The following is a 25,194-nucleotide window of genomic DNA, read 5'->3' as shown; positions in this document are numbered from 1 at the left end:
AGGAAGGCACTTCCCTAAACTAGGGGCTCCCTGCCTACCAGGTGTTAACACCCAGTAGGAGTGGGAATCACTAAAGTGCACGTTGCCAACAGGGATCTGTGAAGATTGGGATCTCATAGAGGTTTCCAAGGGCTCTGCTTGTATCTCAGTAGTGATACTGGGGCTGGGTGACAGGACAACTGGTTTTGCAGGGAGAATGGCAGTGGGAAAGAGGAGGAGGAAGACCTGTGGCCATCTTTTGTGAAGACAAAAAAAAGGCAAATAGGAAAAACTTGGATGTGAGGAGACTGGAGGAAGAGGACAGTGATACAGGCATAGAAGTGTCAGCCCAAACAGTGACAGACCTGAGCCTAAATCCGAGGGGAAATGGCAGAAAAAATCTGCAAACTGCAAACCTCGTGCCTGTGTGTTAGGCTCCCAAGTAAAGGCAAGTGTAAGTCTCTAAATAGGTCTTAAAATGCAAAATTTGGCTTATTGTGAGGAATCTGAAAAACAAGGTATTTAGCTCCTACATAGCATGAAAAGTGCAGTGCAGAGGAGAGGAACCATAGCAATGGTTTGCAGTTGTCTGTGATGTTGGCACATTTGCCTGAACCTGAGTTAGGTCCAAGTGACTCACACATAACACATGACTGTCCATGATAAACCTTGGGTGTGCTCATCAGTCATTAAGCCTATATCCTTGTGGGATACCGGGCCTGGATGGATGTCTGCAGCTGAGGATGCTTCTGATTAATTTTGGTAATTGCAGCCAGAATGCTTTGGTTTATTACCTTCACTCCTTCCTACTGGCTGCCAGGCATTATGAACACAACAAACTACCTGTTCCGTTGTCCTCCTCTGCCTCCTTCCTTTCAGTCCTTTATTCTCAGTGTATTTGAGGAGCACCATGAGGGAAATTGGACCTGCCAGCCACTGGCCCAGGACTTTACGGAGAATAATGTTGTATGCTGACACAGATGACACATATCAAGCCATGTTTTCCCCCTTGTGACTCTACTGACTTGGAATGGTTGTGTTTCCCTTCATTGTTTATTAATTCTCAGCAAGGATCTCTCCTGGCTAGGGTCAGCTGTCTGTACAGGAAGTTGGAGTTACACTTCCTGACCAAAAAAATGGGAATTTTAGCCAAAAAAAAAAAAAAAAAAATTTCAAGGGTTGATTAAAATAGTTTCTGTTTTACTGATGTTTATTTTGTGTCTGGGCTTCCTGAGCAGAGACAGTTATACCTGAGGACTTCCTGGCTGATCCTCCGAACAGGAAGCAGTACAGTGTGGATCCTGCCGACGCTGCCTTGGGTTCCGTGGGCTCCGTGTACACCGTGCGTCAGAGTCCTGCAGATGGACACCCTGCTGGAGGCTCCTCTTCCTCCTGTAGCCATCGTCCTGCCCAGATGTCTTCAGGGGCGTCCTCATCTACTGGCCTGCGGCATCAGACCTCCAGCCCAACGAGGAATGGGGCTTATCTTGAAGGAAACAGAAGTGGTAATGCAACATCTTCCATTTAGCAATGTGTGCTGTAATGCTGGTGCTGTGCTGGAGTCTTAACTCCTTCCCAAATTCCCAAGAAAATTAGTAAGGTGGTTCTGTGATAGAATCCATCCAGACCACTCATGCTTCCATTGTAAACACAAAATCAGTCTGTTCACTGTTAAGTAAAAAGGTGAAGGTTTTCTAATGCTGTTGTTAAGTAAACATATGTATTAGGTGTAATTGTGTGGCAATCATGACTGTTATGATCAGCTTAGACATGCAGATATTAATATAAAAGGCATTCCTCCCAAAGATTGATACTGCCTACAGTACTACTGCTACTACCTGTTACTTATGTGACACCAGCTGTGCACAAGACATGATGCAGAGCAAACCCAAATATTAGTGCCTCCCTCAAAGCATTTTAGCAAAAGGTTTTCCTTCCTAGCTGTGTGACCCATCCTGCCCCTTTAATCACAAACCAAGCCAGATTTTGCTTGAAAAAGACTCCCCAACAAAACATGTGTTTTTTGAAATCATTCAGCTCACTGCCCCAGGCACTTTTATTCTTCAGGAGGCAAAGCCACAAGAAGTTTATCTGCAAATTCAAGAAATGCCATGGGAACCACTGTATTCATTGATTCTTCTTCCCTCTCTTTGTATTTTTGTCCAGTGACCATGCTAGAATTGACATTTGTTGAGGCAGTTGCTCTACCTGTCAGCTACAGTTCCTATTGGCCACAATTTATTTTCCTCTAGAAATTACCCAGGTTTATCAGATGGGTTAGCTACTTCACTGGACTTCAGTTAACTTTGTTTGCATTTTCCAAATTCTCAGTCAATAGATCTTTATCAGCACTGATGCCAACAGTGTCTTCACCCCTTACTAATTATTCACACTTCATGTATGCATTTTTCGTTCTGATGATAGATCTAACAAAGGAGTTGAATGTCTCAGCCATTTTAAAGTCATTAATTTTTTCCCTTCCTCATTTATTAATGGAACCTACTGCCACAACAGTGGGGTTTTTTTTTCAAATCTTGATATCTTTGCAGAACATTACTGGCTCCCCTGGCTCCCCTAGCCCCTTTGTCTACCATTACCTCATTATACTGTCTTTTTGCCCTTGCATTTCCCTTGGAAACGTCAAGTGATTCTGCATATTCTTGCTTGGAAGCCATTTCAGAGGCTCTTTCCAGTATCCTTTGCTTAATCTTTGCTTAATTCCTCCACATCCCTCACCTCCCCAACACCTGTATTATTTCTTGCTCCTGAACTTTCACTATTTAATATTTTAGAACATTATTCTTCCAAAATATGTATTACAAGTATTTATCCATGTATTTATTTGTTGATCTAAGTTTGCCTTCTTTAATATTCAATACCCACCCAAAACCATCACTGACTTTGCTATTATTTTCACACAGTTGCTTCCCTGGTTTAGCCCTGTGTTACTCTATTATAGAGACCACTGATAAGCGTTCAGTTCTCATAATTATCTCATTCTTTACTTACGGAGTCAGCTTTATTCAAAGCAAAGTGGATAGTAGAGGAATACACTGCAAACAACTTGTAAAAGGCTGCCACTAGGAACTGGTGGCCTCAGTGCCAAAGAAAAGGAAATGAAAAGCCATTTCCTTTCAGATCTTATTCAGTGCCCCTCAGGCTGGCATAATCAGGTCCTGGGAGGACAAGAGGGTCACTGTGCAGAGGATTCATTTACCCCTCTCCCACCACTTCCTTAGAGCCTCCTAGCAGAACTGGGACCCTTTTGTTAAGCTTTATGGTTGGCAGCTGTGAGGAGCCAAGATGTAACAATGTTGTTACTTACTTGCCTTAAAAATCTTTATTGTTCTGCTTGGGATCAGTCGTTATCTCTTTGTAGAATGTATGAAGAGCCAGGACAGTTCAGAGCAAAGGTCTGTCTAGCCACACATCTTGTCTCCAGCATGAAACAGCAGCATACCCCAAGGAAAGGGATAAATGCAGAGCTGGTGGTGCATCCCTACTACCCTCTCTGCCTTCAGAAATGTGTGGCTCACAGACTTCCTCAACCAGAGGTGGTAGATTCACACTTAGTAAGCCCTCACAGATTTTTCTTCTCTGAATCACTTGGTGGATTACTGAATACTTAGTGCATTTTCAGAATACATAAAACTTCTGTACATAAGAATGTGTTGTGTGGAGAAAAACCTTGGTATCATGGGACGGAAACTGTGTTCAAGGGACCGAAGCTTAAAATCAGAGCTTCTTAAGCTTGTTCACCTGCATTATTTTCCCTTCTTTTTTGACTTTGAATGTCACTCTTTCCCAGTCTCAGCCAATGTCTTGTGAAACCTCCATGTAGTCCTGAGCAGGAAGCTAAGCTTCAGGAGACACCTCCATGTCTCTTTTCATGACTTCCCACAAAATTCGCAGTCTTTACAAAATGAAAGGCTGAAATATGGCACATGTTGTTTTCCGGAACTGAATAAACAAAAAAGTCATCAAGTGGTCATGCAATAGGCTTTACAGGTTCCTGTATTTCTCTAGCTTGAAACTTATTAAAGCACTTTGAGGGGCAAAGAGGAAGAGATTGCTTTTGAACCAGGCATCCATGACATCAGCAGTCATAAATGACTTGAAACTGCTACATATAATACCTGGAGTTAACAGGACTCATCCCAAAACAGCTTAGTAATTTTATGTGACAATCATTTGACACTTGCATAACCTAGCTCCTCTGGGGTCTCTGGGTCATTTGGCCAGCTCAACAGTAAAGGCTTCCTAAAATGGAAAGGTATGCAGTGAACATCATTAAAATGGCTATAGATTCATTGATATTCTTGGGGTTTTCCTAGTTTTTAGGCATTTATTAGTCCTGGTATCACCCACTGTAGATTAGGGTGTACCACAGAGGCGCACACAAACCCATACAGGGTTTGCTACCAAGGTCCCTAACAATCCCCTGTAGCAATCCCCTGTGCTCCACCAGTGTATGGCAGCACAGACAACAAATGTTTATGCCACCACCATCCATCACACTTCCTCTAATCCTCTCAGATGCTGTCTGGAGACTCCAGCACTCTTCTGCAGTCCGTAGCAGAAGCTGGGTCCTTTGAGGCAGAGGAGAGGCATTTGCTCTCAGACATGGCCAGGCAGTTTTCTGTGGCTGTGGTGGGCAACACAGTGACATCCATGAAGCCAAGGTGCCCACACATTCGTTATGATATCACTTCAAGCATTAAGACTGTGGTGTTTCCAGTCACAGCCTGGTTTCATCTCTTTCACTATTTGCCATAGTGTCAGCTCTGTAACACTGGAATTCTCACCAGAGTCCTACAAAGCATTACTCACTCCTCAGAATTAGAGACTGTATTACTTCACAGAAAGAAATCATGTTTTCACCCACCATGTTGCTTCCACTTCTACTGGCAATCCCAGACTTTTAAAATACACCTTTCTGCAATTGTCTTAGTGTAGCCACACTGGAGTTTGATTACTTTCTTCACAAAGTCTCTCTTGCAAAGGTCTTTGGAATCTGTGCATGTGTTTTTCTTCTTTCTAGGCATAATTTATATGTTGCTGAATCACAAGTAAGCAAAGATGAGTAAGTGGTGCATGTCAGTCTCTGTTCTTATCCTCTTCAGTTTGTATACTTATGAGGCAGAGATGGGCTTATTAAAAAGAGGAAGAATTTATCTCTGAAACCTCAAACCAATCCTGTTTATTTATGGGTAGGTTTGAAAAATAGCTTGCCTTATTTATCATGGTGGGCAAATATCATGGAAAAAGCCATAATCATAAAACATATCTCAGTGCATAGCAGAACATGTCTTTCAAGCAGAATGGATGAGATTAAACCTCAAAGCTCTCATTAATGCGATCGGAAGCTTGATGCCTAATTCTCCTTGATTATGCTAAAAAATTCTGAAAAAAAAAAAGAAAAAAAAAGTCTCATTTCAGAAAGCCAGTTGGAGCTGCAAACAGATAAACATGCACTTTCCTGTCATCATTTGCCAAATTGAAGCTTTTAAATTAGGGAAGGAATAGTCAAGGACACCATAAACCTTTCCAAGCCTGCTTACATAACAGACAAAGCCTTTATTCCAAGTATGAAGAATTGTGTGTTCAACCACAATATAATAACCTTAACCTTGCCCTGTAGCTTGTTATTTTTATGGAGATTTTATTATCCAGTATTAGCAGTTAATTATTATCACCTGAGGGTCTTTGTTAAAGAGGCAGTCCTGCTTATTAGTACATAGATTTCCTGAAAACATCTGGGGGCATGGGGGTTGAAATTTCTCTTTTTCCAGAATAATGCTGCAAGCGGCTCATGGGAGACATCCAGCACTTCCCCAAGGGAAAGGAGCTGCTGCTGGCATTGTGAGCCTCAGCACCATATTCAGCAAATACAGCCTGCCTGCTAATTTTTGAGGACATTTCAGTCCGAAAATGTCAGTGCTTTCAGTGAGCTGCCTTTTTGTTTCCCGTACAAAAGAGAGGCAAAGCAAGGAAAGCCCAGATAAATATTTAATGTCCATGGCCACGTCTCATGCAGCTGCATGCTGGGCTGCTCTTGCAGCAGGCGGAGGAGCACCTGCGATGTTGCATCCCTGCACAGTGCGTGCCACGCTGTCAGTGGGAGCAGCTGCTGCGCTGGTGGGACAGGCACTCTTCTGTGAGGTGCTGCAAGGTGAAGGACACCAGCCAGGTGGTGCCAGACATGTCCTGCCAGCGCCGGCCAGTGCAGATGTGCTGAGCCTGATCTTTTCTGCAGAGCTCTCTGCTGATCGTGGCCTGTGAATACCCTGCCCCACCCCAAATATCCTGTTGTTGTGTTCTCTCAGATGCCTGCTTTTCTGATGCATCTCTTCTTCTCCTGCTTGGTGTGCCCTAGATTTTTAGAAAATTATCTTAAAGCCTTCCTCCTTTCCTTCTTTATTGTGGGGGGTGGTTTGTTTTTTAAATAATTCCCATTTCTCTGCACCTTTGAGGGTCTGCTACTTCTGCTTAGTTTCAGTAGATCTGCTGCTCCTTATTATCTGCTCCAGTGCAATCAGAGAGAACCTTTTAAAATTTCATTCCCACCCCCTTCCCCTGAGGCAAAGAAATCATTTAGGCCTGCAGCAATATTAAAGTTCATCTGTCACTCCCTTTCCACTCTTATCTATCAATGACTGTACTCCCTCTGGGCTCTGTTTGTTTGCCAAGAACATATTTAGGGAGTCTGTTATTTGTCTTTCCTTCTTTTGCAGGTTTAACTCCATTTTAGCATTTTATTTCCTTGTCATGCCTCTGCAGTCATTTGGCTGTTGGCTCTGTCTCCATTCTCCTTCTCAGGAAGGTCCAGAGGTTAGCGATGAGTGGCAGAGAAAAGCCTGTGTGGGGTGAAAACTCAGACTGAGCCAGGCTACCTCTTTCCCTCAGCTTTACTCAGCTTTTGCCACTGACCTGGTAATTCCAGCTGTTTCTGTGTGGTCAATGGTCTTGACTAGGACGCCTGGAGACATTCCCCTGCAGAGGAACCTCTTCACTGTCCTTCCCCAATATCATTTGAGGCAGGAGGGGAAAGTGCTTCCCTCTGATTACCTAAATTTCCATATCCCATTCCATTAATTTGACAAATTTTTGCCACCTGTCAAAAACAGGAAATTGGATTTGACCTAGATTATGATCTCTAAAAATAATTATTGGTCGCAAGCACTCCCATCTCTTTGTAATCTGAGTATTCATTATCATCTTGATTAATTCTGATGACAGGATGGCATAGGATACCCAGGAGACATGAGACTTCCTCATTTATCTAATTCTTAGGTTAAGTGTGAATACCTTCAGATATGAAAAAAATGTATAGTACTTGCCCTGCTGCCATCAAACACTTTCTTGCTTAATGTAATCTTTCACCAAAGTGATGCTATTGAAAGAAATCCCATGCCTTTGTGTAGACATGAAATTATCTATTTTCTTTTGTAAATAGAGAAATTACACTCAGATGTGTAAATTATAATGTTAAAAAGCCAAAGAGATTAATCAACAAAATAAATTGTAAAATATATGGAAAACCAGATTGTTTCCAGAGTCACCAGCCAAAACCTGATATTTTGCTGCAAACTGGGGGTATTGAAGAATTAGTATCAACACATAATTCTTGTTTTTATATTATGATATTATACTATACCTCAGGCATGGATTTGAAAGGGTTATATTCACCTGCTGGGGTCTGGAATAGTTCTAGCCATGCAGTCTCTTTAGAAAGGTCATTTATATATTTGTCTTTCAGAAATCACATTTATGCTATTGATTGCTAGATTGAAAAGGAGTGAATAGATTCCCCCTGTCATTTCAACCTTTTCTTCTCATCCCCCTTCCTTTTATTACAGATACTTCCAATACCTGTGAAGGCTCCCAGCTGCACTCAGGGCTCTCTGCTCCCCTTTGCCCTTTCGTGGGCAGTTTGAGGCAGGAGTCACTGGGCTGCAGACTGCCCTTTCTGTTCCCAGTGTAAACCCCAAGCTAAGTCCTCTGGGCTTTCCTTACATTTATACAAATTTAAGGGAGAAACCGTGCTTCTGAGTAGTGGCACAACGTCTCCTCTGACCATGTTATGGCAGTAGCATAGAAACTTCTGCAATCTTTTGGACACAGCCAAACCTTTCTCTTCTCCCTCCATTTTCTGACTAGTTTGCAAAAGCCTGGTCTTTTTCCTGACCTTTGATTTGAGGTGGTGTAGTTCCCAATACCTCCACACATCAGCTCTCATCCAAACCACTGACAGATCGTAAAGGGGAGAAATACCTCTCCAAGACAAGTCTCAGTTCTCCCACTTGTCCCTGACAAAGTTCCTCAATGTTACTGATGATCCAGGGGTTGGCCAAGATTACCCTATTTGTTTTGCACTCTCTGTCTTCATTGTTTCATGCCAAAGGCTCCAGATGGTGTCTGTACCGTTGTGTGTTGCATTTATTCTGTGAGCAGAGCCCAGAGTCACCTGAGTCCATACGAACACTGGTCCTCGCTGTCTAATTAAAAGGACCTGCAACTCTTCCTTGTCCTTTGTATCCAGAACAGTGACTTACCAAATGAGAGTGGAATTATCATGATATTTACATCTCATCTCATTATGAAAACCATCAACCAGATTTGCACATTCATAGCACTGCTGCTTTCTGAAATACATTTTGAGTAACTGCAAATACACCTTGTTACATTATACTGTCAGATGAGCACAGTGGCAAGGAAGAAAGGACCAATATGCACATAAAACCATTATTGGGCATATATGGGCAGAGTCTCAGCCACTATAGATCAGCAGAGCTCTATTGAAGTCAATGGAATGACAATCTACATAAGCCCCAAACCCACCCAGCACATTTACTCATGTGCATTAGGATCATGTTTTGAGTCATGCATGGGGATTCTCACATATCTCATCTGTCTTTATAAGCTCAGTATGTCTCTGGATAGCTCATCCCTTCTCTCCTCAGCAGTTCTGTTTGCCTCTTGGCTACCTGGGGCATTTCCAGGCTCTACTTTATGTGTCTGTGGTCTCCCTCTACACATACTCTTCTGTTTGATTTCTGGTCTTCTGTGGTGTATACTTGCTTGCCATTTGCACGTCTCTCATTAAAAACTGGGCCTTGACAGAAAGAGATGAGCAGATGTGGTGAGCAAGTAACATTTAATACATCTGTGTACTGCTGCCTGCTAATGCAAAATTTGCTTGGTGAAGATATAAACAAATAGAAACAGCTTTCCTGTAACCTAGCATAATATAGTTCTTGTCGTAAAGAAGCAGCATAAGTGGGGGTACAAATTATATTCAGGTGGAGATTGAGATTTATAATTCTGCAGAGACTAAGAATAAAAACATAAATGCACTTTCATTCCAATGTGCCTTTATTCACTTGATTTAAAGCTACAGCAAGCTGAAGTCACCTTAAATCATCGAGGGCTTGTACCATTAAAAAGTCACATGTGCAATGTTCATCTTCACATGTTTTAGTAACTTTCCAAATTGGCATTCACTGGGGATCATCAGCTTTGTGAGAGACTAAGATTAGGAAGATATGGACTGAAAACCTTGTGCTAAGCTCTAAAACAAGTATGAATATCTGAATGCAAATGAAAAAACCCTATTTGCTACATCCTGATTTTATCCTCTAGCCTTTGCATTCTATGGCAGAGTCCTTTGTTTAGTGCTGAAGAATTTTCTCTCCAGGTGTGAGGGTAGTGTCTTCTTTAGCCAAGATCCCTGCTGCTGCAGATCAGACAGCAGGGGCAGCTTGGTTTAAGAGCCCGGCAGCTGGCACATTTTTCCTTCCCCAGCAGGGACTTGAGGGTTTCATGTTTTTTAACACAATTCACCAGCTGGGATCATGTCTTTCAATAAACAGTCAGATTAGAAACTGCTGCAAGTCCCCTTTTCTCCCTACACCACCATCTCCGGCTGATACTTGCACACACAGATCCAATGTCCAATGCTGCAGGGAGGCTGCCAAAGCCCTGCATGCTCACAATCACAAACCAAGGAAACTTCTGCGTGCCACTGTAATGCACTGTTGTGGGCTTTTTTGTACCCATAGCCTCAAGTCCTTCACCTGAACGACAAGATGCAGCTCGGCCATCAAGCAAGAATCCTTTGACCTGGACAGTGGATGATGTGGTTTGGTTTGTGAAGGATGCAGACCCTCAAGCTTTAGGCCCTCACGTGGACCTCTTCAGAAAACACGTAAGTAGAAGGCTGCCCTTACCACTTCTGGGTAATTTGAGTCACAAGACATAGTCAGCACATGTCACACACACAGCCCCTCAGCTGCCTTGAGCTGCCATAGGCAGTGTTTGTGCTCAGCCAGGTTGAATGCAGGGCCTGGCAAGGAGTTCAGCACCTCTGGGGGGTTTGGGCTAAAGAAATTTCACTTATGCCTTGAGATGGGGGTTGAACACCAGGATGGACTTTGTGAAGAGATGGACGATGTCCCAAGCCTATCAGTATTAAAGAGGCTTTTGGAAAGTGACCTTAATAACATGGTGCAATTTGGTCAGCCCTGAATTGCTCTGGCAGTTGGACTAGATCATTGGAGGTCCCTTCCAACTGAAATAGTCCTATACTATTCTGTGCTGTTTTGTGCTATGCTATGCTACTCTATTAATTTATACTTCAATGGGGAAACCCTAACAGTGTTTTAAGAAAGTGCTCACTGTTTGTTCCCAGCTACTCCAGCATAAATTGTTTTTACTCCAAGCCTAAGAGAAAGCACTGAGGATCTGGTGCTCCTTTTTCATTGTCAGATTCACACAAAAAGCCTCTTTTCAATGTCAGTTTTTTTCACAGGATACACATGATTCTTCTCTGAAGAGCATTTTTTATGTGTCTCTAGATATTTAGCAGGAGAAATCCAAACCAGCCAATATTTTAATCTTTTTCCCCTCAGTATTATGTAGCTACATAACCAAATTTAACAGACCTGCTGACTCACTAGAGGATATGATAGTTACTTTTGTGAGTCAACCTCCAGTGATTGAAATTATATTATCCTTAACTAGTAAATGGCAAGACAGTAAACTTGTCTGATCTGGAGTTTTCTGTTCTGCTGGTGTGTATGGAGTTGACACCAATGTATCTACTAGCATTTTTGGCCTTCTGCTTCTCTCCTTAATCAATTCAGTCTGGCTATGAAAAATGGATTTTAGCCTGAAAGTGACTTGTTTGTGTTCAGCTGGAGGTCATAACTTTCATGTAAGTGCCTGAACCTAGGTCTAAATGAGAATTGCTCCCCAGCCCTGAGTCCTGATCAGCACCCCCAGCGCTGCAGAGACAACAGGTGGGCTTGATCACTCCTTGCCCCAATGCCAGCAGAGACAAGTGGGGCTGTGGGGCTGCAGACGAGAGCTGAGGGAGGTAAATGGACTTTCAGCTACTCTCTGCACCCAGGGTTTCCAGATGCAGGAGAGGAGGTGGGTGAGGAGCAGCTGAAAATGAAGATGAACACAGGCCTTGGTGTCTGCTCACGCTAGGAAGGAATTGAGGCCATCTGCCATCTATAGACCAGTCTGTGGGATGAGAACAACAGCAGGCACAGCGGTGTAGGGCCAAATCTGCAAGTACAGGTCAGGTGCTGGCCTACTTTTCCTGCCTTCTGCCTTATCAGCTGATAATGAAAGCATGGCCTATATTGGTCATGTGGCAACCAGGCAGAGAAACGAGCCACCTTCAGATTTGAAGGAACTTGCTATAGAATGAGTTTCTGAGAATATCAGAAGGGGCTGTGCATCAAGAGAAAATCTTCATGCAAGGGAGCAAGAATTGACATGGTCTGAGGCATACAGGTATATCCCAAAGGAAAAAAACCCCAACTTTTAAAGTTTGTCTTGTAAATATGGAGAGTGCAAAAGCACTAATTTTGTCTAGTTTCCATCTGTAGTAAAGTATTTTATGTAGCAGCAGGGCAGGGGAGCACTCCAGGCAGTCATGGGCCAGCTGCACTGGAGAATGCCACGATACTGCAGCTGCTCTGCGACCGAAGAGATCAAGCTAAATTGCCACTAAAGACTGTCCCTGTCATCCTTTGTTGCACACCCAGCACCCATGGGCTCTACTTATCATTGGCTTCCTGGTAAAATACGCCATAGGTGTGAGAACCTGGGTATGATTGCCACACAACTCAATTCAATTACACCTTTGAGTTATATATGTCCCTGCAATTTTTCAGCCTTCAGACCTCATCTGGATTAGCACAAAGACCCCAGGGGTGAGAGACAAGTGATTAGTCCATTAACCTCAGCCATATCTTCCTGTGTGTTCAATCTTTCTGTGAAGCAGGTGCATAATTTACTTAGAAGCACTTACTGTCATTGACAAGGCCCAGCTATCACCCGAAATAGTTGCGTTGGCAATCGGCTCATCTGAGCTGGGAGAGAGAGGCTGTTGGGACCAGCAGGAAGAAAACAGCTGGAGGATGTATCCTGAATGGGGCAGTGTGCTTTCCTAATGCTCTGTCAGGCCATTTGGGCGTTGACCTCAGCCCTCAGAGCCAGCTCTTCCAGCATGCAGCACACATCCTTCACTGCCCCAACAGGCAATGCAGGATGCTCTGGCTCTGTCTGCTCTTCCTACCAGGAGCAGAAGCTTTGCTTCTTGCCAAGATACCCGAGGAGCTCTGTCACATGTAGCTCTTGAGAGTGTCCACCAAAGACTGAGAAACTTCCTACTAGCTCCCCTCGGCTGTTCCCTTCTCCCTCAGCACATCTGTGTGCCAAGCTATTCCAGCTGAGCCCATCAATGATAGAGATTTTGGTCTTATGGAGAGGAGCCATTGCCCTGGCCAGGGACCTTGTAGCAGCGCTGTGTGAGAGCTCATGCAGACTCTATCAGCAGGAAAGACTTGGCAGAAAGATTGGGGGAAGAGAGATGGAGGAGAGGAAAAGTGACACTGATGGCACTGAATGTTACCAGTTCCAGACCTGGTATCTTCTGCTGGGGCTATTGCAGATGTGGGAACTATGTTATCAAAGTCTTTTTTAAAATTATTTTTAAAAGGCCTGACACAGTAATACTGTAAAGAAGTCAAGCCAAGAATCTGCCCAGGGAAATGGCTAATATGGGATATTTAATTGGATATGAATGCTCCCTCTGGCATACTATTGTCATGGAGTTTAGTTTTGACCCCTACACAGTAATAATAATGGAAATAATAAAATGCTGAACTCAACATTTAGAAACAACTGCCTCCACACCTGACCCTTGACTGTGGTTTTTTTTATGACACCACATTTAAAGGAGTTCTTATTTTATTTCTTATGCGAATAGTAATTATGCATAACACTTATTCTTACTTTACCTTAGCTTCCTTAAAATAATGGCAAGGAGAGCAGAGAGGAGGTGAAGGGAGTTTCTATTATGGATAGAGTGGGGGTTGCAAAATGAAGAGCATTAATTGATTGAGTTAATCAGAAAGTGACCTTAACTGCTCATCAGATAAATCACCTAGTGAATGGAATAATAATGATCAGGGCAAATTAGGATCCATGGCTTTGCTTAATAAGTAGGCAATGGATCACAGTGGAAAGGTCTGACCATCAAAACCATAGAACACAATACAGACAGCATTGGGGTGTGTTATCTGTGTTTGTATATCCACATATACATACTGCTTGTGATATTTCAGCTCTGACAGTCCAAATGTGTAAATGTGCTGGAAACTGTGGGGATGGGTAGTATTTTTTGGCAGATCCACTAATACAGTCAGGAAAAAACAGATAATCTTTGGGTCTAAGGTAGAACAGTATAGCTGAAAGCTTCTGTGTTCTACTGCCCATAGCAGAGTCTCTTTGTGGGCTCAGGCTGCTTTCACAGTAGCACTTTGTAATTTCAAAAGGTTTTCAAGCCAACAGTTCTGAGATAAACAGCTGAGCTTCGTGGCAATTTTCTCCACTTACATGAGGGTCAAATTAAAATTGAGCAAATTTTATTAATAAATGCAATTAAATAAGCAAGTTACTACTGTCTTCAATTTGAGAAAAAACCCCATATATATATATATATATATACACACATATACATATATATATACACACACCCATGCACCATATACTCGCATCACGGGATATAAGTGTACTGGATATGTATGTTTCACTAGATATGTGAAACAGGTGGATAGCTGGGGATAAAGCTCAAACTGAGATTCAGAGGTGTTCTATTAGCAGTTTAATGTGGCTACATCCTTCGCTGTCTCCATCACACCTTTCTCTCAAGGCTGACTGGCTTTTCTCAGAATTGTGCTTAGAGCAACACTGATTTTTTAAAAATTCTACTTTTAATTGCAAAATAAATTGAAAACCTAGACTAATCTTATAGTTCCTTGAAGAATAAAAGGTAGTATTTAATTAAACCTTCCTTTGCAGCTTCCTTCTATCACACCTCAGATTTCAATTTTCTAAATGAAATTTCAGAATGCATGACATTTCAGGTAGCTCTACCCTAAATGACATGCTGTTTCTAATTCACCTTGTTTAATGTGTCAGGACACAGCACTTAAAGGGGGGTTAACACATTCTGATTCTCTTCCTCTCCTTTGAAACCAGGAAATTGATGGCAATGCTTTGTTACTGCTGAAAAGCGACATGATCATGAAATACCTGGGGCTGAAATTGGGACCGGCACTGAAACTGTGTTACCACATTGATAAGCTCAAGCAAGCCAAGTTCTAACAATTTCTTGAACGACAGAATGTGAGCTAAATCTAGATGGAAGACTAAAGGTAACATGTTGCCTTACAGAAATGCATTCATTTGCAGATTGCTTTTCCTTCTTTTTTATCAAAGACTTTGTCTTTTTTAACATTTGTGCATTGTCACCTTTTTTTAATCCAATGGGATTTTTTGGGCTGCTTTGTGTTAATAATTTGCCAAAAAGTATATAATTACAATAATTATTTTGTATCATTAATATTATTATTATTATAGTAAGTCCTATTTTTGTAATCAGAAGTGGGAAATCAAAACCAAACACAGCTATAGCATATGCTGAGGACTGCTAGAAGACAAACCAAGAGTCCCTCACTTGCCACGGGTCCGCCTCGGAGGAGTAATCGCTGACCTGCATTGCCTGGGCACCAGCTCCACTCTCCATGCTCAGGGGCTGGAAAAGTGCAGCGTTTGGTCACCTTTGTCTGATGGGAACTTCCCCGTGTCTTGCACTATCCGGAAAACTTGAATTATTCACTTAAACAAAAAAAAACCAACAACAACAAAAAAAAAAGGAACAAAGAAAAGAAAATAAAAGAAAAAAAAAAAAAAAAAAAAAAAGGGAGGGAGGGGAAGGTTTTTCCCCCAGCTAAAGTAGTTTTTCCCGCTAGAGGGAGCAGCCCAAGCAGACTTGTCGCTGGAGCTCTGATGCTGCGGTGCTTTCCATCTGATGAGCTTTGACCGTCGTGACTCTCCTATCGAACACGGTCATAAATGCCGCCAAGGAATCACAGGCTCCCAGCAGGATGCGCCCATCACCGTTTACAGATAATTAATTCAAGAAAAGCCCAAATGCAGAGAGTGTTTCTGACAGGATGTTTCCCGTCACACCAAAGAGGGGGTGGATGGCTCCCACGGTGTCTGGCACGCACAGCTGTCAGCTCCCTTCCCTGAGCTGCCTCAGTCTGGCGTACACTTTGTGGCACTCCAAGAAAAATCTGAATTTCTGGGTTTGTTTTTGTTTTCTCTTTAAAAAACGAGGAAGCCGGGTGGGATCGTTCCTCGCAAGGACCTGGGCACATCTCTGCACTTTGCAATGATGGTCAGGCGCAGGACAGATGCTGTAGGGTTGGTTCCTGATTGCGCTGTGGCTTTCACTACACAGACAGATGTGCTGGACTTTCTGTCTCAAGAGAATTAAAAATTCTCTTCTGCCTCTTACACAAATCTAAAAGGTGCTTATTGACACTTCATGTAACTGAGAGGGAGAAAACAGGTCTCAGGCTGAGGAAGTAATCTGTGGAATGGGTATGTCCTTGTTTTCATCCACAAAGGATGACTATGAAGTGACACATCCATATAGTTCAAACCCTTAGTGCATGAGAAGGAGAGGTAGCAAGTGTTTGTAAGTCATGCAGGTAATTTTAGAGCTAGTTAGCTCAACTGAATTGAGAAGCAGGGTCCTGATAATATGCAAGATTGTTCAACCCTGTTTATGTAGAAAAGAATGTTACCAAAAATACCTCATGAAATAAAATTCAACTTGATGCATGTTGCTAGACTAGAACTCCTACAAAAAATGCCCATTCAAGGGCCTACTCCTGGAAATCCTTAGAAATAGGAGAAACCATATCCTACAAGACTTTCACGAAACTCCTGGGGACTACTCTCCTAATTTAGAAAACTCGTCATAAAGTTGGAGGATTGGATCTTTACAGGACTGACCAGCTTTCAGCAAATCCTGTCTGCATGCTGAAACACCCTAAACAGGAATAGCTGAACAACTGTATTAAATGAAAAGTCATATATGTAATTGAGTGACATAATATAGGGAACCCTAAACGTGCCAATGCTTGTAACACAACACCCATCCACATCACTTTGTGGTATAAAGAATGGAAATCTCTTCAGTCAGCTATATGGTTGAGGCAGAGGTGACTTTCCATCAACAGCAAATTTGTACAGTTCGTTTTTCACTCTTACATTCCCAAAATATGTAAAAATCTTGCTGTATTAGTAATATCACCTTCAAAGAGTCCTCAAACAATCTTTTTTTCTCCTCATAATTACAAACTTAGTTAACCTCTCTTCCTTTTTCAAAATGGGATTTTAATTCCTTCACTTAAAACCCCACCTTGCTGTAATGTATCAGTAATCAGAGCTGGTTAGACTTTATCAGATGGCTTCAATGCTGGAAAATCCCACTTTGTCAAAATCAAAACTCTTCATAAAAGCATGTCGCTTTCTAACATTAAATTCTATTTAACTGAAACTACAGCTTTCAGTAGTGTCAAAACATCATTTTGACATTTTGGAAGTGGAACGTTTTTGTTCCAAGAATATTTTTGCATTTTATTGAATTTTCCTGGAGGATCCGTAGCTTCACATTTTGTTCTGAGAGTGGGGGGAAAAAAACCACAACCCAGAACTAGACTTTCCTAAGCAAGAATCCTTCCCATTCCGTTCTGTGTCTCACCCCTTCCTTCCATTCCCTGCCCCTACTCCGGATGTTACAGCCAAGGGGGCTGATCATACCAACACAGTATGAAGAGGCTCCATGGTGGTAATGATGTTGTACACATGGTTTGACATGCTGAAACAGTGTTCATGTGTGTATCTGATGTACACAGTCAGTGGTGCCATCTCATTTGATATCACACTTGTACGTATATCAGGACTGTCCAGGCCATGATATTTAATGTTCTGTTTCTCACAGGAGAGGCAGTTAGTGGATTCATATTACGTGTAAGTAATGCTTATGACAAAAATTCCTCATTGCCTGGTGTTGTTTTGTTTTGTTTTGTTTCGCTCGAGGGGCAATTAGGAGACTAACATTATTGTGATTGCTGTAATACAGAACTTGTACCTAATTTTTATCTTTCAGTACTTGTCAGTGAAGGTAGTTAAGCAGCTCTGCTCTGCTGAAGGTGTCAGGCCATTTCCTCAGAACAGGCACAAAAGAACCGGGATATGCATGTCAGCTGCTTCTCCGTTGGCTGCTGCTTTAGACTGCGCCTCTACAAATTACTTCGCTTGCTATTCCTTTCACAGCTCTCCCTTCAGACTGTAGCCAACCCAGTTGTATTTTTTAACAGTTCCCAACAGGTGGGTGTATGTGAGATACCTTTAAAAGCAACACATGTGCCTCTTTTCTACTTCTAAGCACTCGTAGTTGTATCAAAAGGCACTTTGGTTGCTCCAGGCAGTTTCAATTCTTTGTGGGCTTTCATTTTTTTTTTTAAAGCAAGCAGTCAAAGTCCAAGGATTTGGGGACTGCTCTTCCCTTGCTTGAGTGGTGGTTACAGGGTATTGGGAGCACAGAGCCAGTGCTCCCTGGCAGACCATCTTCTTGGATCTCACGTGGCTGACCAGCTCAGCCTCAGCTGCCAGCACAGTCCAGTCACGCTGCCTTCCCATCCACCTGCCGTCACAGCCTCTTCTCTCACACCAGCAAATGCCTCCTTCCCCAGCCAGACCTAATTGCATTTCAAGAAATGCCTCTGGGAATGCCTCCACCTCTCTGAGCCCGCTGTCTTGCTTGGCAGGCTGAGGAGTGCAGCAGCCTCTGCAGCATTAGCAGCTTCGCTCAATGTGATTAATGCAGGCAGGCACCCTTGGGACCAGCATGTAAAGCATCACTCTGGGCTGTTATTGCCCTTAAACTGATGGCTGAATTTCTATAGGTTGTCAGCAGTCTTCATGAGTTACACTTCCTTCCTTCGTAAGGAACGGATGGCTGTGAGAGAATAAATGGAGCATTATTAGCAAAACTAGCAATAATTAGTAAAACAACAAGAAAATGACTGATAAAGTTTTTGTCTGGAAAGAATGCCTCTGTTGGCTCAGCAGCAGGAGAACACACCATCCTCCAAAGCCTGCTCCTGACTGCAGCAGCTCTGGATGGCCATTCCTCTCGCCCTGGCACAGCCACCCCTGGGTTCATTCCTGCCCATGGGATGCAGCAACCCCCATCTCTGGCTGCATTGTTTGGGGGCTGCACAAGCTCAGGGGGGAATCTGTCAGCTCTTACTTCCCCGAAACACACCCAACCCCCTCAGTTAATTAGTTAGTGCCTTCTTTAGTTGCCTCCCTACTCTCTCTTTTCACCTGAGTCACTTCTGTTTGAAAAAAAGACATTATGAGGGAGATCCCCCAGGTCCTTCGAGCAACCTGTGAATGACCCCTCAGCTCACCCCACAGAGAAGCATCTCTAGGGTCAGACATCTGCCTAGATACAACTGATCCTCCCTCAGCACCAGAAAGGCAGGCAAGAATTAAATGCCCCTTTTTTATTAATTAAAACTAAAGGCTTTTCAGTCCCTTCCCCCCTCCTAAATACAGCCTCCCTCCACAGGGCCAGTTGCTTGCTTCTCCCCAAAGCAGCAAGGAGGGAGACAGAGAAGGTGCCCAAAAGGACTGCCTGCTGCTGGCTGATCCAGCAAGGCAGCAGCTATGGAAGGACCAAAACCAGCTGCTCCCCTGGTTTGAAACTGGTTTGGCTGGGGAGAGGTGTCATGCCCAGGGATTTGTTCTGGGGGATTTTCCTGTCAGACGTATGCAGGTTGCACCCCAGCGTTTCAGACTGCGCCTTCAGTCAATTGCACGTTCAGTCTGTTGCAGTGTGGACTTCGTCTCCAAATCCACCTTCTTGAGCTTGTGTTATGGGACTGCTCTGCTGGCGCAGGCTGCTTCCACATCAACAGGCTTGGGGTTGCTAGGGAAGTAAGTCATAACAAGCACATTGAGGGTAAAAATTCAGGGAAATGGCAGGTCAGCAAGATTCTCCTTCCCTTTCCAAGCAGTTCTGTGTGCAGAACTTTACTGCAGCAGCTCCCTAATGGGGCAGAATGTGCTGACTTTTGGCTGAGGTAGAGTTAAAACACGACACCCACACACCATTACGCCCTGCCGCTGGCAACTGGGTCATAAGGAGCCATAGGGATTTTTCTTCTCTCACCAAGAATTACGGTCCCAAATTCACACACCTTTACCAGAGAAGGTGGGCAAGTAGCTGCACACACTGCCTCTGATGCCTTGAAGTAGTTGCATGCTGTTCTCCAACCCATGCTCCTTTCATGGACAATTGGAAATCGATTCCCTTGGAAATCTAAAATTTTGCTTGAAAAAGAATCACTTTTATTCACTGCCATGAGTTCAATATTATGGAAACACGACTGCTAACAATTTGCTTCGCATAATTTGTACTAATGCTAATAAGCAACAGCTGCAACACTTCCTGTTGTAAATTCTTTTGTGGTTGCAGTGGAATTATCACATCTGTACTTCACAAATCTGATAGACTCGAGCACAGCTCGCTCATTCTGGCTCCAGCTCCAGCAAATCCCCGTGCCTCAGAAGTATGGCTGCAGAAACTGCATTTACAGTCTCTGTCTCCCTTCATTCCCAAAGCTTCTGCTCCCCACCAGGTAGCTGGAGCAAGAGGGATCAGGGTTGGGGGGGATGTGGCAGCCTGGGGGTCAGCCAGTGCAGGCATGGTGTGGCTGGAGCAGATTGCTTTCAGCGAAGATATCCCTGACCAGCCAGGTTTATTGCAGTTCAAGCAGACAGGTTTTGGTCAGAGGCTAAGTACAGGAGAAAAGTGATTTATTAAAGAAAAAGAATGAAATATGAGTGTGCAATACACTGCCACCATAAGACTTAAGCTGAAACCCAAGAATCCTTCAACTGTAATCTAAAGAAAAATGTTTCCCTCACTCAAGACTCTAAATAAAGCATGTTAGGCCAAACCCAGGTCCCACTGAGGTCCACATAAGTTTTTCTATTGAATTCATAAGACCGGGGCTTGGCTCATAAACCCGGTCAAGCTTCAGCTATGTCCCACAGTAACCAGAGCCTAACAAGCTATTCCATCCTCTCTTACAAAGAGCGGAGACAGACGCTGCTGGCCAGCCCCCCCTCCCCTGCTCCCAGGAGAGCTGCTAGCTTACTGGAAGAGAGAGTTCTTCCAGCTGCACCTCTACCTGATCCCAACACCTTCTCCTGTTAGCTTTGCATTTTAGCTATGAGTTTCATGGAAGGTGGTTTGGGTTTTCCACTTCGGAGCAAACCAAAGCCCATGCCCTGAGGATTTCAGCCATGCCACTAGGCAGAAACTCACACTGATTTGAACATGACTCTGCTGGGAGATTTCCACATGTTCCTGAGGCAAAGGCTGAGGTGGGATTTAAAAATAAAACTTTTCAAAATGAGTCTCAGTGATCCACAACTTTTGGCTCCTTCAGCATCCACCACACTTCATCATACTTCAAATGGTTGAGTCTCTTGGTAGTGTCATAATCGGACAGGAATAGCTCACAGGACTTCAGAAGAGACTCCATCTCTTGACTACAGAGCCTTGCTCCGCTTGGTCTATGGGCAGCTGCCAAAAAGCAGCATTTGGGGAGAATGTGTGAGTGTCTGTATGTTGCTCAGAGAGGCTTGCCTGGCTGCACAGACAGACTGTGAAGTGATTGAAATAATAATAGCAGGACAGAGAGATAGGAAGGATGGACTTTAAAAATGGGAAAGCCCCAGGCTTGACTGGGGTTCCTGTGGAGTTTGTGCCCTGTCTCCATCTCTGTTGTGAACTTGCCCTGCATAGAACACTATGTCTTTATTACCTGGAGTCTTCCCTTAGTGTTGTATAAAACTGGGATCATGCTGCCCTTTGAGAACATGAAATATGTGCAACTAACTTCATTTTGTCAAACATCTCTAAAAGGGTAGAGAATTGGAAACACCTGAAGTCCAAGTGGTACAGGAATGAGGACATTTCAGAGTGGAGCAGTTTCACAGATTTCAATGTCTTTCAGCTGAAACATGGAAGGAGAGGAAAAGAACTTCTGAATTGCAGTGAGTGCAAGACAGTGGAAGACTAGTGATTAATTTTATCCCTCACTTTGATGGTTTCCTGATCTGTAGTGTGTTTTATGACCCTGAGCATTTGCTGTTGTGGCAGTGCGGTGAATTGATCTGCGTGTCCAGGTTCCACTCAAACCAAATGACTGTCTCTAAAAACTATCCATCTTCTTCATGGCTTTTCTAATATGCTGTAGCACCCAGAAAGCTTCTGATCAGCTCAGTAAGAGTCAGTATTTAAAGAAAACCACCTCTTCTTTCTTTTTTTTTTTTTTTAATCTTGTGGCACAAAAACTTCAGAAAGCAGCTGTAGCCACAGCTGTGTAGCAGGTCAACATACCCAGCTTTTCATTTTCTGCCTCTCAGAAACCTAGTAGTAAAAAGTCCTTCGTTACCCAGTCTATATACATACAAGAAGCCAACCTAGATTCCAGTCTTCCATTGACCCTGTAACTGGAAGTGTTAAATATGGTAGAGTTACTGACCTTGTAAATTTAGTAGAGTTACTACACATTTTTACCAGTGTAAACGAAATCAGTATCTCATTTGATAGACCTGTCCTCTGACAATACTGAAGTTTGAAAGCAAGCTTGTTTGGCTGCTGTTATCAAAACTCACTATCAGTATGTGTGTCACAATGACATGTAGGGATTGTGTCCATTGCTGTGCAGGGATACTGTGAGATGTTCAGCCTGCCTTGGAGAGTTGACAGCTTCGTAAGGCAAAAGGGACAACCTAAGGAGAAGGGTTTCCTAGAGACAGTTTTCCTTTCCTATTGCAGATAAATGCTGAAAACAAATAGAAGTCAATGGCAGGAATTTCCCACAGTGATGAGAGTGGAAAACAGCAGAGCACTGAGAAAAATGAAGCAAAACTTCCATGAAGGTGAACAGCATTGCCTCCTTTCCAGCACTGTTAAGCGTGGCCTTTGGTGAAGCCAGGGGCCCGAACCCAAGCCTCCTGGTTGAGCCTAGTGCCTTACTCACAAGACTCTCTACTCTCACTGCATTCCGGCTTTTCTCACAGTGCTGTCCACATCCGTGTCCTCACACAGCTCTTACCTACATCTACCTACATCCTTATCTACCTGAAAAATAACATCCAAATGGGCCTTTAAAGGTCAGTTAGTCCTTCACCCTGTGCTCATTCTTCTCCACCTCAGTCTTCCTCTGTTATCTAGTCTTTTCCCCCGGAGCTTCCCACACCTTTCCGTTCCTATCCTCCCACTGTAGTTAATTTCATTTTTTCTCTCCAGTTCCATTCTTGCAGCACTGCTTCTTTTCCTTCCTTTCCCTCTTTCAGTAACCATGTACATGTCTCCTTCACCCCTGCGACAGCTCCTTCTCTACCTTTTGGCTCTTCCCTGTTCTTCCATCTCCCCTCTCTCTTTATCTAGTTTTCTGCAACCCTTTCTTTCCTTTCCATCAGGTGCCCTTCACAGGATAATGTTGTACCAGTTCTGCTGTGACAGGGACTACCATGCACTGACATCTTTGAATTAGGTTGTCTGTACATTTTTTGACACACTCTTTATCTTGCGCAAAAACTCTTCCACCGCTTTCATTCACCAGCATGAAAGGCACTTCTTGAGGATGGTTTTTAACTAGTTGGCTGATGACTATTTGCAATAAATGTCTCATTAAAGGCTCAGCACTTTTTTGCAGGGTAAGTGCAGTTTTCCCCTCTAGCTTCCATCTTTTCCTGTGCTGCCTACTGATATTCAAGCTGTTTAAATTCTCCTTGAGTCCCAGTTACACTGCTCACTGGGATGAATCCTTGGCTCCCACCCTATTGCTGATGGCCACATGTACCAGGCTTGGACCTGTGAATGGTACACCATTAGGCAGGTGTGAGCACTGATGTGTACAGAGCCACCAGCATTGCTTCCCTAGGCTTGGAGAAGGTCCAGCTTGCTTTCAGCCAGCATCAGAAAGTTGGTTGGAAAGAAGAGGTGCCCATTGCCAATGATAAGGGCAACAGAAGGTAGGAAAGAGCCATCCAGTTGAAGGAAGAGAAGTGACGTTGGCCAGCTGGAAGGTGGTGGTGGGATAGACAAAATCAGAAGTGAGGGAAGGCCATACTTGTAAGCCTGTATTAAGAATGGGAAAAATCTGTGTGGCAACTGGCATTTCAATATTTACAGCATCATCCTTCATACTGCAATACATGCAATAAGGCAGGGCAGATTCTCGCATGGATGCACCAGTGTGAGTTTAGAGTAATGACTGTAGCTTCTGTGGGGCTACCAGTAGGAATGAGATCAGATCTTGGCTCTGGGTCTCTGTTTCCAAACAGTGAGAAGGATGAGAGAAGAGCAGTTTCTATCCAGCTGGAAAGTGGCAGCCTTAAATCAGGCCACAAAATAGAGGAACTCCTGCTCACACTTTTTAATTTTTTTCTTTTAATGCTGCTCTGAGCTCTCTTTCAACTCCTCAGCATTAGCTTCCAGGGCTAGTGGAGCATGTACAGGTGTTTTTGGATGTATGTGTAGCTATCAGTCTTTGTATTGCTGATTGGGCTCAAAGTGTGTTAGCTCTGATTTTTAATGTTCTGTAATTTGCCAGATAAGCCTCAGTTTCTGCAGCAGCTATATAGGTAGGGCATCTTTCATCACATCTTGCAGATATTTCATAACGTTGGAATCTTTCATATATCTACTAACCTTGAAAGGTGAATGACAGCTCTTTCCTGGTACTGTACAACCTTAGGAGTAGGTATTTTGTAACAGGCATCAGATATCAAGGGATGATATCATTATTTTAATTTTGTCAAGCATATACAACATCTGCTAGAGAGAGTAAAACCTGACTGGACAAGCAATTTGGTTACAATCAAGAGTTCAAACTCACAGTCGTGCATTCTGACACTCCCAAATTGATTACAGCCCATACCACTTACTGTTGATAGACACAACATCTCCACTTCTCACATCATTAGAAAAATGCATTTCTGACTGCTCTCATCCAAATTCCATAGGAGATAACAGGTGCTTGTCCAGCATATGGCACAGGCTTCTCCTCAGTGACTCCTTACAAAACAGAGAAATCAGTTCACATACAGTAGCTCACCAGGATTCCTTCACCTGCCAGCCTATATATTAAAAATAGAGTGTAAATGATTAGATTTCCTATTTAATAAAAATGTGCTGTCATGATAAGATTATGGGCTTGAATGATGCTGATGACTCAATCAAACTATTTTATGATTCTCTTATATGATTCTGTGACTAGATGTGAGGTATATATAAGGCTGAGGACTCCTTTCATTGTCCTGTGTGCTTTTACTTGGCAATACCATGCTGGTGTCACCAGGCTCCTACTCTACTCCTGCTGGCAAAAAGCAGCAGGGTTTGTTTATTTATTTATTTATTTATTTGTACTGGCAGTACAGCATTGCTAGCTGCAGCCCCACAGGCTGTGACAGGAGTGAGGCTGCCTGAGTGCCCCCTTGGAGATCACATCAACTCCTCTCAGTGCTCTCCCACCCCTATCCCCAATCCACAGCACCACGCAGCTTTACAGGGTGCTTGAGCATGTCCTGCTGTGTAAATCTTCCTTGCTGCTTCTTTACAGATGCTGGTATAAATCTCGATCATCCCCACCAGCATCAGTACAAGGCTACTCATGGCACACTCACTGACGAGAGAAAAGTCAGGGTTTCTGTATTCATCTTTTACACATCTTTGCCTTAGCACTG

The 25,194-nt window shown here is 43.3% G+C and overlaps 1 protein-coding gene across 1 annotated transcript in view; it reads left to right on the top strand.

Annotated features, from left to right (window-relative positions):
- Window positions 1-24,950, top strand: part of SCML4 (Scm polycomb group protein like 4) — a 77,898-nt gene extending 52,948 nt beyond the window's left edge. The window contains exons 7-9 of the mRNA XM_042017094.1: window positions 1,218-1,484; window positions 10,041-10,186; window positions 14,539-24,950. Of these exons, the coding sequence (XP_041873028.1) occupies window positions 1,218-1,484; window positions 10,041-10,186; window positions 14,539-14,664 (539 nt within the window). The 3' untranslated portion in view covers window positions 14,665-24,950. The remainder of the gene's footprint in view (window positions 1-1,217; window positions 1,485-10,040; window positions 10,187-14,538) is intronic.
- The last annotated feature ends 244 nt before the right edge of the window (window positions 24,951-25,194 follow it).

This window comes from Corvus kubaryi, unplaced genomic scaffold (assembly GCF_017639235.1).
Source record: "Corvus kubaryi isolate FWS band 111438036 unplaced genomic scaffold, C.kubaryi_AGA036_p1.0 split3-73, whole genome shotgun sequence".
NCBI classification, from domain to species: Eukaryota; Metazoa; Chordata; class Aves; order Passeriformes; family Corvidae; genus Corvus; species Corvus kubaryi.
The sequence above is the reverse complement of the archived record's forward strand: the minus strand, read 5'-3'. Positions and strand labels throughout refer to the sequence as shown.